General features: G+C 41.4%; 1 protein-coding gene across 2 annotated transcripts in view; it reads left to right on the top strand.

The window, feature by feature from the left end:
* Positions 1 to 17,683, top strand: part of SORL1 (sortilin related receptor 1) — a 208,982-nt gene that overhangs the window by 117,339 nt on the left and 73,960 nt on the right. For both annotated transcript variants that reach the window (XM_030220409.1, XM_030220408.1), the window contains exons 25-31: positions 301 to 420; positions 3,229 to 3,354; positions 7,509 to 7,616; positions 8,086 to 8,217; positions 9,875 to 10,006; positions 11,207 to 11,341; positions 15,789 to 15,941. In XM_030220409.1, the coding sequence (XP_030076269.1) occupies positions 301 to 420; positions 3,229 to 3,354; positions 7,509 to 7,616; positions 8,086 to 8,217; positions 9,875 to 10,006; positions 11,207 to 11,341; positions 15,789 to 15,941 (906 nt within the window). The remainder of the gene's footprint in view (positions 1 to 300; positions 421 to 3,228; positions 3,355 to 7,508; positions 7,617 to 8,085; positions 8,218 to 9,874; positions 10,007 to 11,206; positions 11,342 to 15,788; positions 15,942 to 17,683) is intronic.

Genomic DNA, 17,683 nt, shown 5'->3' with positions numbered 1-17,683 from the left:
ATCATGGGATAAAAGCTTGAACAGACAATAATGCTAGCAGCACCATAACAGACAACTTGGCAGCAATTAAGTCCTGTGTTTTATAACCTGAAACTTGATGTCTCTTGCATCTTAACACATTAGAAAAATATTGTAGGCCTCTGAAATTCTCTGTTAGGAGAAATGTTTCTGAGAAATGTTCTGTTCAATATTTATTGATTTGTTTTTGTAAATTGTTAGCTCGTTCTTTCAGATTGCTTTTTATTTATATTCAGTATGCATATAATTCTTTGTTCATTAGTGTTTGCATTTTCACTTTAGAAACTCATCAGTGTAGAATGGATGAATTTAATTGCAACTCAGGGATGTGCATTCGTTCCTCCTGGGCCTGTGATGGAGATAATGACTGCAGAGACTGGTCAGATGAAGCTAACTGTACAAGTAAGCCCTCTTTCAAATCTGTATCGGTGCTTGCCATAAAAACTTGGAAAGAAAAACTCCTAAATGCGAGAAGCATAATTTTCTTTGTGTAATGTTTTATATATGTATATAGATTTCTGCTTTTTAGATGTACATGAAGATATTTTAGTATTGATGCAAAATGATGTCATCGTATCAACAGCCTTCAACAAGGAGCATGCTTGTTGCTTCCATGTTATCTGTGCTGGATGTTGCTTCCATGTTATCTGTGCTGGATCAGTTCAAGTCAAGTGGGCTATGTTCCTCTGCCAGTAGATGGAGGCAGGAAAAAAAGCTCAGAGCTGACTTCATTCCCCTTACAGGGGGCTAGTGCTGCCTTCTGCTCTTCAGTATTTTTCTCCAGCAGATGGTGCACGTATGGACTGTTGTAGCAGAATTGCTTGGCCCCCAGAACAATGGTCTTTGGTGTAACCTCCTTTTGTGCAGCAGCATTCCAGAACGCTCCCAGATCAACAGTCTTAAAAGCCATTTCTTCCTGATAGAGCAGTCCTTGAGCTGTTTGCCCAGTTGAGCAGGCTCCCAGGGTTCAGCCGTCAGTTGTCCAAGATAGAGCAGATATTTGTGTGTGTGCTTCCATTGCTTTTGCCTGTTGTGTACCTCTGGTTAGCAGGAATGGAAATGAGAGCTTGATCAGGAAGGTCAGATCCTACTTCCACTATTTCCCTTCCCCCCCCCCCCCCCCCCCCCAAGCTTCTCCCTAGCTTTTTTACCTCTCTGGGAAGCCGTTCTTGTTTATTAGAGGGGAACGGGACATGAAAGATATAGCCTAGAGGAGTGAGCTGCCTGCAGTAACAGCCTTGGCTCAGGCTTTCAGGTGCTGGGAGGGGTGCACTGTCGTCATAATGGTAAAGTTCAGGAAGAGATGCAAAGGATGTTTGGGGCCAAGGTTCATACTCATGGCTGATCTCTTATATCCCACTTGCATGGACTGCCAAATACAGAGTCAGGGGAAATTTTTCAAAGTACAGGCAGCTTTGCTGTGTGTGGCAAGACCACAGAGCAGGGATGAGGGGAAGCAGCCAACTGGTAGTGTCAGAGTGCAGCAGAATTTTGTTGTTCCTGAAGTTCTTGACACTCCATAATATGGGAAGTGGCAGAAGTGTCCTTTTGAAGTGGAAGGGCCACTTCAGGTCAACCTGGTGAAACACCAAGGTCCCCTTTTACCAAGATGCTGCAAAAGGGGGCCTGTGCTGACATTGGTCTGTGTTTTTGATGCACGCCGAGGCCCCCTTTTACTGCAGCTGGTAAAGTAAAGCACTTGTGGTGTGGCCATTTCGGGTGGGGGAGGGAGCCCTTACCGCCACCCATTGAGGTGGCGGTAAGGGCTCCCGCCGGTGCTAGAAAAATTAATATTTTTGTAGCGCCAAATATGATGGTGCACTGGGGATGGGAACTACCACCAGGCTGCTGTGGTAACCCGACGGTATTTCCTGTTTAGTAAGGGTAAGGCTGCATTGGACTTAACACCACTTCTGTGAAAAGGGCCTCGAGAGCAAGTTTTTTGGCTAGAGAAGGAGGATGTAAGTAGGGGATCTCCTTCACTTTTACCTCAGTCAAAGACCTCTTTCTTGGAGGAACTCACTCTTTTCTGTCTTATGACCTTAATTTTGAGAGGGTCCGCCTTCATAGGGTGGCTTCTTAGCATTGATGTTTGCAACCTTCAGCTAATATAAAGGAGGTTTATTCAGTGAACCTAGGTTTGGAGCCTCTGAGGGTTCAGCATTACAGAGGATGCAGTATTTCGCCTTTGAGTTGCAAGTCGGGTTCTTCCTCGAGAGGAGACTGAAGACAAAACAAAACACTTCTGATAGAGAATGGAGTCTGGTTCTGATGTGTTTCAAGGAACACAGTCCAAGGGGCTTCGGAGATGGGTCTCTTGTTTTTGGAACCTGAGCTTATCTCCTTAAAGGTTCTTACTTCCCTTCCTTTTAGGCCTTTGTAAATTTACTTTCAGAGGATGATATCCCTCTTCTTGAATTCAGACTACTTATTTCAAGAAGTTCAAGCAAGGTAGAGTAAGGCAGGGGTCACTACTCTCAAGTCAGGCATAGTCATCCCTTATAGCTCCCCAGTTCATTTCAAATTTGGATAGACTAATTTAGTTATGATGCAGCGTTGTCTAAGATGTCAATTTTCAGGGGATTCAAGGAGGAGATTACTTTGGGCCGCACTAATGAGCTCACAGGTACCAGAGGGCTGACTTGTCTGGTGGGTTTTTAGCTTTTACATAGGTGTACTGAAGAGTGGAAGGTAGCATAAGCCCCCTTGTAACAGGAGTGAGCATTTTATCTCTTGTTTCCATCTGAAGGCAGGGGGACATAGCCGACTTTTCTGCACTGGTCTGGCAGGACTAAAGGACAGGAAATTAACAAGTAGGTTTAAATTTCACCATTGTTATGTAAGCCATTCATTCTTTGAATTTATTATTTACACTATTTGCATATATAGCATTTTAAAAGATCAATCAGCATGGTGAATGCAAAGAACATAAGTCAAACTAGTATCATAGCTACTGTATGAGGGTAATTCATAAAAATTTCAGTACCAGCTGTTGAATCATGCAGCTTTCTGTGGCATCCATTGCAGTTCATGATCAAGGTCATCCATGGAAATGCCATGGGATACCTGCTAATGTCATTAGTTTTATAATAGGTTTATTAAGCAGTTTAATGTCATTCAAATTCTTTATGTAACAGTTTGGAAAATATCTTGCTTGAAAATAAAATTTGTTTTGAGTATTACAGGAAGTTATTTATTTTTTAATTCTAGCTATCAGCCATACCTGTGATGCATCGAGTTTCCAGTGTCTTGATGGTCATTGTATTCCACAGCGATGGGTGTGTGATGGTGATACAGACTGTCAGGATAACTCTGATGAGGATGCCACTCGCTGTAGTAAGTAGTGCTTCATCCTCCCTTGTTTGTGACTTTTGCATGCTGACATCCTTATCAGTCCAGAATAACTGTCAGTGAGCTGAATGTTATTGGTCAGCTTTTTTCCTGGGAGTATAATTTTGAAACTGGAAAAAAATGATCTTGAGATTTTTAGAATTGTCATGTGCAAACAGGAAAGTAGCATGATCAACACAACTCTTCCAAGAACACCAGGGAGACAAAGACTGTCTTACACACTTTGTTCCGTAAAATAAGTTGTTGTTAAAAATATTGACTCGACATGGCACCGTGTTTCGACTCTTAAGTGCCTGCCTAAGAAGTCTACAAGGTACAAATAATCAAATATCAACGTATATACATAAAACATAGACATTGATAACTTTAAAAAGGTACAAGAATTATGCCGATAAATTATATTAGATATCAATAAATTTTTACCAATAAAATAGAACAAAACATAACCTTTAGAACCAATACATCATATGTTAAAAAGAATGTGTACTTTAAAAGACTATATAAATAAACAAATGTATAAAAGATCAATATAATATGTTAAAAAAGTACATGTAAATGAGAAATATATAATATTAATAAAAAAAAGGCCCGTTTCTGACACAAATGAAATGGGTGTTAGCAAGGTTTTCCTCGGAGTGTGTATGTTTGAGAGAGAGTGTGTGTGAGAGTGACTCTGAGAGAGAGAGAGTGAATGTGCAAGTGTGTGTGTGTGACAGAGAGAGAGTGAGACTGGGTGCGAGTGTGTCTGTGAGAGAGAGAGTGTGTGTGTGAGAATGAGAGTGTGTGCCAGGGGCCCCTCCCTCCGAGTTTCAGGGTTCCCCCCTCCTTCCTTCCCTCCCTCCGAGTTTCAGGGTCGTCCCCTCCCTCCCTCCTTCTGAGTTTCAGGGTCGTCCCCTCCCTCCCTCCTTCTGAGTTTCAGGGTCATCCCCTCCCTCCCTCCCCTCTGAGTTTCAGGGTCCCTCCCTCCGAGTGTTCTTCCCGCTGCGCTACGGGTGCCTGATGAGCCGGCGGTGGGTGTGGCTCCTGATCACCACGGCATGGCTGCTGCCGCCCGCCCTGCTCTTTCCCATCGCCATCCCCGGCGGCGCCATGATCTGCATCTACTTCTCCCTACTCGCTGCTGCTGACAGCGCTCATCTTATTCCCTTGCTCGTCCGTCACCGTGACCAATGGGCGCCTTTTTACACGGTGATGTCAGCCTGTGTTACGGAACCTAGCAGACCAACTCCGAAGAAGTCACGAACACAGGCAGCAAGACCAATAGAATGTTGGAGGTGAGAATTATTATATAGGATAATGTACAGGATGACCAAGATAAAAATTAATGAATGCCTACAAAAACAAACTGACCTGTATATGTGATAAGATCCAAAAGTAGCAGAGATTGCTCCAAAAAAGATTGCAGATAAATATAGTGTATAAACAGAGAGAAATTTATATGTTTCAAAATAACATATATATAGGAAGAAGAAATGCTTAAGCTGAGAATCTTACTTATAATTAAAAAGTATGGGATCCTTTTACAGAGCGGTGGTAAGCCCAACGCAGGCTTACCACTCGCTCCTCTGGGACCACCGCGGCCACCGGCAGTAGTCCTGCTCCGAGTGTGCGCCATTTCCAGGGGAAAAAGAAAACCCTCAGAAATGGCTTGTGCGGTGGTAACCCCACCACTAATGCAGGGTACTTTTTCTTGCAGCTTGGTAAAAGGCTCCCTATATGCCTGGGAAAGGGTCTTAAAATGAGAAATGTGTAATAGGCACCTTATGCCTGGAATAGACTTCCTGGACCTATACGTCTAGCTCCATCTCTACCTGTTTTCAAATCTATGCTAAAAACCCACCTTTTCACTGCTGCGCTCCTAGCCACTACTCAGTTGCCCTCCCCTTGTCCCTTCCTTCCTTCTCACCATGTACTTCCCTCACCCGTAACTGTCTTGTCTGTCTGTATTATTTAGACTGTAAGCTCTTTTGAGCAGGGACTGTCTCTTTGTGTCAGGTGTTCAGCGCTGCATGCGTCTGGCAGCGCTATACAAATGCTAATAATAATAAAATTACTTTAACTTAAAATTCTAAATAAAGAGACGAAGCCACTAAAGCTATAAAGCCAACATACTGTAACTGTGAAAGAATAAGGCTAGATTTGAGATCGGAAAGGTAATGAAATAAGAAGACAAACCACCCAAAAATATAGGAGTGGCATACTAGCCAGAAAGGAGGACACAGATAAACAAAACAATAATATATGTCACTATAGTTACATTCAAAAGACTAAAGGAACAAACCGTGTTTCTTGTGTTGTTTTGTTTGAGTGTTTGTTCTTCTGTGTGTTCATCCAGTTTTATATGTAACATAAATTGAGCCAGATTAAAACGAGTATTTGGTGTCCATGCAGGTTAAATAGTGTGGTCAGTCAGATAACACTGTCTTAGTCTGACCCTGATTAGCTGTGAGCTAAGCAGGCTCAGACTGAGGCAGTGCTGTGATGTGCCTGAATGAGCAAATTTAATATCAAGGGAAGAGTAGAAAAATTAAATGCCAGAAGGCTAATAGATATATTATATCTCATCCAAAACAGACTCAGCAAAGCTTTTGCAGTCTCATAGTGGGACAAATTAAAAATTTGGAGGGAGGAGGGGGACTGAATTGAAGCGGTGCAAAGAAAAGCTACGAGGATGGTATGGGATTTGCGTTACAAGACATATGAGGAGAGACTTGCTGACCTGAACACGTATACCCTGGAGGAAAGGAGAAACGGGTGATATGATACAGACATTCAAATATTTGAAAGGTATTCATCCGCAAACAAACCTTTTCCGGAGATGGGAAGGCGGTAGAACGAGAGGGCATGAAATGAGATTGAAGGGGGGCAGACTCAAGAAGAATGTCAGGAAGTATTTTTTCACTGAGAGGGTGGTGGATGCTTGGAATGCCCTCCCGCAGGAGGTGGTGGAGATGAAAACGGTAACGGAATTCAAACATGCGTGGGATAAACATAAAGGAAACCTGTGCAGAAGGAAGGGATCCTCAGGAGCTTAGCCTAGAATGGGTGGCAGAGCTGGTGGTTGGGAGGCGGGGCTAGTGCTGGGCAGACTTATATGGTCTGTGCCGGGGCTGGTGGTTGGGAGGCGGCACTAGTGCTGGGCAGACTTATACGGTCTGTGCTGGGGCTGGTGGTGGGAGGCAGGGTTCGTCGTTGGGAGGCGGGGATAGGGCTGGCCAGACTTATACGGTCTGTGCCCTGAAGAGGACAGTACAAATAAAAAAGTAGCACATGAATTTATCTTCTTGGGCAGACTGGATGGACCGTCCAGGTCTTTTTCTGCCGTCATCTACTATGTTACTATGACTGGAAAAGAGACCAAGGCCAAGTCAGCGGTGCCCTTAAACCCTGCATTTCCCTTCTCCCACCCCCCTGTTCTCCCTCCATGTCTGCAAATCCCCAGCCAGTCTGGTTTACTGCATGCAACATTGATACATACTGAATTTTGTTGGACTAGCATGCTCCCTAATGCTCCTCTCCCCCGGGCTTGGTATGCACCTTAACGCAACACCATTTGTAATTCTGTTACCCGGAAATGGCAACCACCATTATGGCAAATGTAAGCCACATTGAGCCTGCAAATTGGTGGGAAAATGTGGGATACAAATGCTACAAATAAAATAAATAAAATCATGATGTTATCCATCATAATATCCAGCTATAATATAACACCTTTACAACTTTACTCAGAATATACTTTCCTACTAATGCTTGAACAAATCCTTTTGCCTTCTTTAACTTCTTGCAGCACCAATTGTAGGATGTAACCTGACATGGCTATGCCATGACAGTGCTCTGTAAGCCACATTGAGCCTGCAAATAGGTGGGAAAATGTGGGATACAAGTGCAATAAATAAATAATAGGAAGAGAGGGAGGCCTAGTGCAGTGGAGGGGTGATATACTTGTTTCATGTTCACCAGTGGATTATGGATTACTAGTCTGTTTTTGTGTCCTGATGTTTTAAACTCGGAAGTAAATTATTAGTCTCCTTAAAGTAAACTGTTACAGCACAGTATATTACATGAAGTCTCTTCTTTCAATCACAAAATTCATGTGTATTGAAGTCAGTCATTTTTACGTTTTTGTTAATGGATTGCAGATGAAAAATGCAATGGATTTTTGTGTCCAAATGGAACTTGCATCCCATCTGTCAAGCACTGCGATGGAATAAGAGATTGCCCTGATGGTAGAGATGAGCTACAGTGTGGTAAGCATGGTGGCTAGTTGTTTTCTCAAACGATATGAACTTTTTTTCATATGCCATACTCCATCAGTGTGGCATATTACAAGTTGCAGTCTTCATTAAAAAAAAAAATTGTCCCATAACAGACTGGGGGCTGATTGATTGTCACCCTTTTACTACAGTGGAATATTAAATAACAGAGAAATGAGGCAAAAAGCTGTGGGAAAGATATTGAACTGATGAAGTAAGTTGGCTGTTAGTGCAGTTCCTAAACCCTTCTTAACAGTGATTAAAAGGCTTATAAAGGAAGAAGTGGTTTTGTATAATTTTTTAAAAATTTGTAGCCTATTTCCAAAGTTCAAAGTAGATGACAAAATAATATACATAATAAAAACTTAAATCATAGAAAAAGTGAACATAGCAAAATATTTAAATGTAATGATACCTTATCTTCTTACCCCGTTACTGAATATTTTTTTAATAAATATTTAAGAACCTTTATGCACACGTTACATGGATTTTGTGTGTAAGAATCGTCAGCAGTGTTTGTTCCAGTCTATGGTGTGTGATGGTGTCGTGCAGTGTCGGGATGGATCTGATGAAGATTCCAGCTATGCTAGTTGCTGTAAGTTTTTGTTTGCTTTTTAAATTTGCTTTATGTATTTTTTTCTGAATTGATATAGAATGGATCCGTACTAAACACAAGAAAGAGAAAATTAAGAAATAAACACGTTTTCCATTTATTTAGTTTCAATAATAAAGACAGTTTACCACTCTATTTGGTGACATAACTGGTGTTAGAGTGTTTATTTTCCAGAACTTTATTTTTAAAGCTACAAGTACCCCCTGAGCATGTACAGAATTTCCAGTGTTCTGGTGGCCACACCATGCACCTCATTTATTCCCTCTGTGGGCTGAAATGTGCGTTTAGAATCTCATCATCAGACTTTTATTTTTTGGATTCAGTTTTGCATATGGTCTGGTTTTTGTCCCTGTAAGTTCTTAGTCAGGATTTTCAGATGTTTTGGTAAGTTATTTTCTTTTGTTGACTGTAAGTATGTTTGTAAATATTTTGTACTATATCAAATATGCATATTAGTGTGGTTCACAATTGTAATATGCTTTGTTTTTATTAAGTCAGTATAGCTTAAGTCAGCAGGGGGCAGAGAAGCGACTCATTGTTCAAGTCTTTGAAATCTTCAGTGTGGTCGGTTCTCTTGGGAGATCACTGGGGCAGTCAATCACTGAGAGTAAGAGCCAATAGTATAGAGGGAATGTAGTTTCATAGCAAGTATGAACAGCCATTTTTCATCAAACTTTCTTGTTTTTCTCTGGTAAAGCTTCTGACAGCATTTCTTCGTTTGACTTTTTTTTGTTTGTTTTTTTTGCAGTCATCGGGCCTTTGCCATTGCTGCTTGGCTTGATTATGCTGGGTTTTTTTTTCTGGTTTTGTTTTCTCTTTTTAGTTTTAGCAATGTTGGAAAAGACAACTGATTTAAGGAGTGGCAGCACTGCAAATGAAAGATGTCCAGGGCTGACTATCATAGGCTTACTTTAAAGCAGTAATTTTTCAACTTTTTTCGTCTTGTGGCACACTTACAAGGTGCAAAAATTGCCAAGGCACACCATCAGTTTTTTAAGAATGTATATATATTTTATTATTTAACAAACAAGTATTAAGATTGGGTTTAAAGTTCAATATTTAAAATTTTAAACATTGTGTTATCTCTATAGCTACAAATAACATGCATTCAAAAATAACAATTTTAAAGTGAATCCCCCCAGGCTCTTATCTTTAAAAAAAAAACCCAAAAACCCTTAATCAGTGGGAAATCTGTGCTTGGTAATATTTCATGATCTTGTCCAAGGGTGGATGGTTGGCAATATATACCTCGATATACATCCAAGGGTACTTGCATGAGCACAGGTAGCAGAAGATCAAGGGAGGGGAGAGAGGACAGAGCACATGGTACATGAAAAAAAAAAGATAATTAAACTTCCCAAGCATTCAAAACCATGAAATTTGATCTCATTCTAGAGTGGCTGTTTGGTCAGGCCTTTCCAGTGGGTTAAAGGTTTCAGTAGATGATGGTATAATTTCTGATCTGGGGATTGGGTGAGCTGTCGTATTTTTATTTATGTTTGGTTATACGCTTGGTCGTTTATTATAAGCTGCCTGGGGCAGTTTGTGGAGGGGCAGGATATCAGGTAAAATAAAATAGAAAACCTCATTTCTGTAAGGATGCAAATATAATTGCCATGCTTGTCTTTGTTTTTTATAGCCAATGTCCCTGAATTCCATAGGTCTTGTGATTCCTTCAGCTTTCAGTGTCAGAATGGACTGTGTGTCAGTCTGGTTTGGAAGTGTGATGGAACGGATGATTGTGGAGATTATTCTGATGAAGCAAATTGTGGTAAGTAATTTAATTTCCTTCGTGTCCATACCAGACCAGTCCAGACGAATGGATTGTGTCTGTATACCAGTGGATGAAGACAAAGAAAAAATTAGTCCCTAGTAAATCATCCCTTAAGGGTATCTTGCAGCCATGGAATGTTCAGTGTTTTTGTCTGTCTCCCAAGCAGATAATAGCTGATCGTGCAGCTCCTCTGTGGTGCTTCTATGTCAACTCCTGACTCAGTTTGTCCAGGTGTCAGTTGAGCAGGAGGTTGTGTGGCCAAATTAACTACAGTTTCTGAATCAGAATGATACTCCGTGAACCTGGGTCCCTTGTTTCCCAGCCTGGGTCAAATCTGGTGGTGCCAGTCCCCACCTCCAAGCCTCACTCCCAATGTTTCTATAACCAAAGTATCCTGTCTCCTCATTGAGTTATAGTGGAAATGAGATGTTCCATTGGAGAGGAGAGGAAGGTATGAGATGCTGCTTATAGAAGGAAAGAGAAGAGAGTTGGTGTCCATAGAGAGGAAGAGAAGAGAGATGGAGGAGGTGATGCACATAGAGAGGAGATGGTGCCCACAAAGGGGAGGAGAGACTGGAGGAGGTAGTGCCCTCGGAGGGGAGAGGAGTCTGGAGATGGTGCTCTTGGATGAAGGGAAAGGGATAGAAACAAGACAGATATAAGGAAGAAGAAAAATAGCCGAAAGTTTGAATGTGAAAAAGAGAGGAGGAGAGAAAAGAAATAGGAGAGAGGAGGCCCTGAAAATAGAGTTCAGATCACAGACAGAGGAACAGAACTAGAGACGGGGAATAAGATGATTAGAAAAATAAAATCACCAGACAACAAAGGTAAAAGAAATGATTTTATTTTCAGTTTAGTAACTGAAGTACAGTATGAACGTTTTGAGAATTTACATTTGCAATCTATATTTTGTATTATACGTGAAGGTCACAGTACGCAATTAAAATTTTTAATCTCGTCTAGTCGTGCTTATCTATGTACATCCTTAAAAAATATGTTTGCTTATCAAATATAAGGAAATACATGCTAAGAAGACAATATTTTTCTGACAATGATAGGATTTTAAGCTCTGTTTTTTGTTATAAAAGGAGGTGTAAAAGTACCAGTTTTTGTATATCTTTGTACATATTTGTATGCTTTATGACTGTCAGTTCCCTGAAGAAGTTTGATTTAACTGTGGACTATATTTGTCATTAGAAAATCCAACTGATGTCCCCAACTGCTCCCATGTTTACCAGTTCCAGTGCCAGAATGGACATTGCATTCCCAACAGATGGAAATGTGATGAGGAAAATGATTGCGGAGACTGGTCTGATGAAAATAATTGTGGCGGTAAGAGCATTTTATATAGCTTTCTTTTCTTTCAGTCACATACAAAATTTAAGAAATATGAGGCCATTTTAAGCCAAGGCAAGGTGTGTCATCAAATGAAAATCCTAGACACCTAGGTTCAGCAGAAAAGTTCCATAATCTAGGTGTGTTTTGCAACCCAAAATTAGGATACCCATCTTTGAATGAAAATTGGGCACGTAAGCCTTCTGTTCAGTCACACCATTCTCCCCTTCAATCTGAAACATGATACTGTCCTGTCTGACCCATAATAACTTAAATCCACTTTCTTCCCTGAGTTAGTCAATTTATTTTAGGTGGTTGGGTGATGTTTTAGTGTCTTCCCTCACCTCACACCATTTAAAAAAATTAGAGTACATATTTCAGTAGTAGTTCAGGGTGAGTTAGATTCAGGTACAGTAGGCAATTTCCTTTCCCTGGAGGGCTTTACAATCTAAATTTTGTACTGAGGTAATACAAAGGTTTCAGTGCCTTGGCTAAGGTCATAACAGCAGTGAGATTTGAACCCTGGTTACCCTAGTTCCCACTAGAGGCTGACCAGTTTTGGTTTTCGCCTCGTCTCCAAAACCGGCCCAAAATGTGGGTTTGGTCATGCTTTGGTTCTGGTAAAAAATGCCAGTGCTGAAATGGACCCCCCCCCCCCCCCTCCACGACCACTCTCTGCCCGCCCCCAACCTCACCACTGCTAGAGTGGGTCCCACTGGACTGGTGGTGTTGGGGCCAATCTTTTAAATGCCCAAGTGATCTAGTGGCCTCTTCTAGACATGAGCATCCCCAGTCACTCCTGTCCCCACTGGATGCATTAAAAGAGAATCTTATTGACTATAGTATATTATCCAGCAACTTGTCTTTGTAGTCTTGTATTTTTCACATTCCAATATAATAATTCGCACCTCCAACGTTCTGAAGCTGACTCCGTGGCCGTGAAGCCCTGAAGCTGTGAAGCCCTGTAGTGTTCGTAGGCTTCATAATCGCTCCGCCCATGGTAACGCGACGTCAGAAGAATCCCCCCTCCCTCCGATTTCCACCCCCCCTCTGAGTTCCTGACCCCTGGACCCCCCTGCCACAACCCTCCCCCGCCACCGTCACGTAATTGTGCTGGCGAGGGACCCCAACCCCTGCCAGCCAAGTCCTCTTCTCGGCCACGCGGTGTGGATGAATGATCTGATCAAGTTTGTGTGCCAGATTCAAACTTGAACAGATCATTCGTCCACGCTGCGTGGCCGAGAAGAGGACTTCGGCTGGCGGGGGTTGGGGTCTCCCGCCAGCACAGGTACACAGCGGGGGGAGGGTTGGTGGCAGAAAGGGGGTCTCGAGAGGGTCGCGGCAAGGGGGTTCAGGGGTCAGGAACTAGGAGGGGGTCTGGAGCTCGGGGGGGGGGAGGGGGCCTGGAAGGAAGGAGGGAGGGGGTGTCTGGAACTCGGTGGAGGAGAGTGGTTTGGAACTCGGGGGAGGGGACAAGGAGGGAGGGAATGCACCACCTGTACAAAAACTAGGGAAAAAAAAGCGGGGGGACGACCCTGGAACTCGGAGGGAAGAGGTGGGGGTGACGACGACCCTGGAACACGGAGGAAGGGGTGACATTGGGAGGGAGGGGCGGGGGCCCCTGGCACTCTCTCTCACACACACACACACACACACACACACACACACACACACACACACACACTTTCTCTCACAGACACACTCGCACCCAGTCTCAATCTCTCTCTGTCACACACACACACTCGCACAGTCACTCTCACACATACTCTCTCAAACATACTCTGAGGAAAACCTTGCTAGTGCCCGTTTCATTTGTGTCAGAAACGGGCCTGTTTTACTAGTGTAAAATATAATTCAAAATACTTAAAAGCAGAAGTTTTTTTCACAGATATGCACAACATACTCTGTTTTCAAAGTGGAAAAAAAAACAATTATAGAAATTTTCAAAAAGTAAAGAAATCAAAAAGTTCTGGCTGTGGAGTAATCTTGAAATTGTTATAGTGAATATTTTCCAGAAAGACGAGGTGAAATCCCTATGAAACAATCCAAAAGCTGAAGAAAGGAGTAGGGATGGATTAGTGGGCTCCAACCAAGGATCAAATGTAGCCTGGAGTCAAGTATAGACTAGAAATTTATTAATATATCTAGAAGTCCAATACAGTAAAATAGACTCGACACAGAGTCGTGTTTCAGCAATTGAATGCCTGCTTCAGGAGTCGTCATTTCAGGTTGTTGCTTAAATTGAACTTTAGCTGTCCTCTGGATTGTAACTGTACCACCAAAAACATCAGTCAAAGGGCTTAGCTTACCACACAGAGCCTGCAATATCTCGAACACCACTGAAAATGCAACCTGAAATAACGACTCCTGAAGCAAGCATTCAATTGTCGAAATATGGCTCTGTGTCGAATCTGTTTTACTGAATTAGTTCTCTGGATATATTTAATACATTTCTAGTCCACACTATAGCTCCTGGCTATATTTGATCCTTGGTTGGAGCCCGCTAGTCCATCTCTACTCCTTTCTCTGGCGTCGTGAATATTTTCCCCATTCTCAGTCAGAGACCTCTGTGTTCTTTTAAAGTAATCTTAGTCTTCAGACAGAGCTTTCTCAGAAGTTTCATTAACTGACAGCTGTAGACTATGATGGGGGCAACCTGACTGAAGCAATGTCTTGGTGCTGCCAAACTGTTTCTGCTTTACAGTGATGGACTTTAGTGCCAAAAGGGTCCCCTAATCTGTACCTTTGAATGATTTTAACCCAGAGTCTCTTCAGCAGCTTTGTCAAGCAGGTTTAGACCTTTGCATTAAATTCACTTCATAAGTGAACCCTTTATTATTCATCCAGAAGTATTCAGATCAGTTACTATAATTAGACATAGGAAGATTCTATTTAACTACTTATGCGCCTTGTTGAGGTGTGAAGAAGTTGCCTAACGGTTAAAGCAGTGGGCTGAGAATTAAGGAAGCCCTGTTCAAATCTCACTGCAGCTCCTTGTGATAATGGGCAAGTCACTTAGGGCTAGATTTTATATATGGCACCCAAAAAATCCACATAGAAGAAAATTATGCCTAAGCGTATCCTCTAAAGTACGCCTACATTTTTATAGAATAGACAAATTTCCGCTCTGTATATAGAATACACCGAGTGGCTCACCATGTGACCAAAATTTGGGCGCATCCATTTAGGCTACATTTTACTTGGTGTAAATCCTAACACCTAAATTAGGCGCAGATTGGGTGTATTCTATAATTGCATAGATTTTAGAAACACCCACACCCTGCCCATGACCACGTCCCCTTTTCAACTATTCGTCTTAGAATTTAGGTGCACCACATTATAGAATACACTTAGCGTGTTGTGCACATAAATCTCAATGCCAATTAGTGCTAATTGCTTGTTAACATCCAATTAACAGCGTTGATTAGCTAGTTAACCAATTAAGTTATGCACATTGCTATAGAATACGCTTCGGTTTCCGTGTGGATTTTCAGGCGCCATATATAGAATCCAGGGATTAACCCTTGATTGCCTCAGGTACAAATTCAGATTGTGAGCCCTTCAGGGACAGAAATGGACAGGAGCAGTGAGTACTGACATTATTTATGCGCATAGTATATTTACTCTCTTTCATGCAGTTTACTTGACTGCAATTTTGTTGTTCGAAAAAAGTAGCAAAAAGGGTCTGTAGTTCTGGTGCATGTGCTGACTTCTGCTGAACCAGTTGTGTGTCAGCTATGTGAGTACTTGAGCATCCCAGTACTGAGCAAACTCCTGCACATTCTACAGGAAGGGGTAATTTGTGCTGAATACCGAACCTCGGTTGCTTTGAAATCGTAGTGTTAATGTCAGAAACAGTTAATTATCAGTACACCATATAAGGAATGAACCCATCACTTACTTTTTGTTTAGGTTTGTTATTTTTAAATAAATTCAATAGAATACTTTTGTGCTCATGATTCTGAGTTGTTGATTATTTGAAATTAATTCCCTAAAAATGGTCTGCTTTTGAATTTTGAAATGAGTGTTTGTAGGGATCATGTCTCTTAATGCTACTTCGTTATTAATGCTGTCCAGCTAGAATTGTTGCTTCCAACAAATGTTTTGGCCGTCAAAGATTACTACTACTACTTAACATTTCTAAAGCGCTACTAGGGTTACGCAGTGCTGTACAATTTGACATAGAGGGACAGTCCCTGCTCAAGGAGCTTACAATCTAAGAGACAAGTGAATAGTCAGTCAGAAAGGGGCAGTCAAATTGGTGCAGTCTAGATTTACTGAACGGTAAGAGTTAGGTGCCGAACGCAGCATTGAAGAGGTGGGCTTTAAACAAAGACAATAAAAAAAAAGAAAATACATTTTTACATCTTTTTCAAATGGGTTGCTTTTTTTCTAGCATATATTGGAGTCATCAAAATTAATTTTATTTCTGGTTTTGATTCAGAATCACTTCCCTCTACCACTAAAGCACCACCTACCTGTGGGCCCAATTATTTCCGATGTACCAATGGAGCATGCATCAGTAACAGCTGGGTTTGTGATGGCTACAAGGACTGTATAAACGGGTCTGATGAGGAAGGCTGTCCTGTTTACACAAGTGAGATTTGTTTCCCTTTTTAAATCAACAAAATTGCAAAGAATAAATCAGATTTTACTGGTATTTGCTTCAAAGAAATTGGAATTTTCAGGGTTTTGGCTTTTGCTCTCAGAAGAGGTGCTTTTTCACCACTGGAAATCATGTATCAGCAGCACTTGGTTGCTGAGCAGCAGTTATAACTAGAAACTGTAGTGCCAGCTTTGAAAATGTATTTATTTATGCATTCTTGTATCCCACTTTTATCCAAAACAAGTTTCGGTTCAAAGTGGCTTACAATTTACATTCTGATGAAATTACTATGATTGTTTATAGTTTGCCTTCTGGTGGTAATTGCAGTAATGATTTACATTCTGGAAGCGACTAGTGATTAGGAAGCGATTAACAGTGATGGTTTACAATTTGGAAATAGAAAGATCTTCGTTGGCTTAGTTAATTAGTTATAGAATTTTTTAGAGGTAGATTTTCAGTTCTTTTCTAATAGTTGGTGATTTGTGATCTTTGGTATTGAGTTCCACCATTTGGAACCCAAGTAGCTAAATCCCGCCATGTAGATAGTTTTGTAGGTTATGTTTCTTCAGTTGGATAGGTGAAGAAGAGGGTAGCCTCTGGTTTCTGGGCTTGTGTTTCTTGAAGATAGCTCGATTATATCTAGCATATATTCAGGCGACATACCGAACAATATTTTGTAAATGATGGTGCTAGCTTTGAAGATTAGTCTTGCTTTGATTGGTATCCAGTGTAGTTTTTCAAGCAGCGGAGTGGCTCTTTCGAATTTCGACTTCTTTAATATTAGTCGTGCTGCTGTGCTTTGGACGGTTTGTAGCAATTTTAGTGCGTTTTCCTTACACCCTACGTATACTGCATTACAATAGTCTAATTGTGATAGTATCAGCAGTTGTACTGTTATCTGGAATGATTGACTTGGAAAATAATCTCTGATCCTTCTCAGTTTTCATAGTGTTCTGAAGCATTTTGTTGTTACTGCTGATATTTGACTGACAAGTGATAAGATGTTTGTCAAGGATGATTCCAGTATTTTTAGCTGTGTTTCAGATTTGTATGTTTGGTTATTGATTGTGTTGTTTTGGTGCAATGTGGGGTTGTATGGACTTGATAGAACCTGGAATTTAGTTTTGCCCCTATTTAGTTTGAGTTTGAATGTTGAGGTTCAGACCTGTTTTGGCTTTGTCTAGTATTTCTGTGACACTGCTTTTGAATGGTATGTAAATAGTGACATCATCAGCGTATATGAATGGGTTGGAACCCATTAGTTCCAGTTTTCTTCCAAGTGGAACCATCAGTACATTGAACAGTATGAGAGATATTGCGGAGCTCTATGGTACCCCATACTTGGAGATCCAGGGGGCTGACAACTGGTTGGACATCTTCACTATGTAGGATCTGGTCTTTAGGAAGCCATCGAACCACGTGGCCATTGTCCCACCGATTCCCATGTAATCAAGCAGGGTCGTTAGTGTTGCGTGATGTACTTAGGTTGAATGCACTTGACATGTTGAATTGTAGTAATAGTATACTCTGACCTTGACTTATTATGCTCCTGAACTTTATCAGGTTTGTTATGACCATTTCGGTACTGTGTTGTGGTCTGAATCCTGATTGGGATTTGTGGAGGATTGAGAGTTTTGCCATGCATTCCATTAGTTGTTGTGTTACCAGGCCCTCCATTGTTTTAGTCAGTAGTGGTATTGAAGCCACTGGTCTGTAGTTTGTGAGATTGCTGA

This window comes from Microcaecilia unicolor, chromosome 12 (genome assembly GCF_901765095.1).
Source record: "Microcaecilia unicolor chromosome 12, aMicUni1.1, whole genome shotgun sequence".
NCBI lineage: Eukaryota > Metazoa > Chordata > Amphibia > Gymnophiona > Siphonopidae > Microcaecilia > Microcaecilia unicolor.
This window is presented reverse-complemented; position numbering and strand designations above follow the sequence as displayed.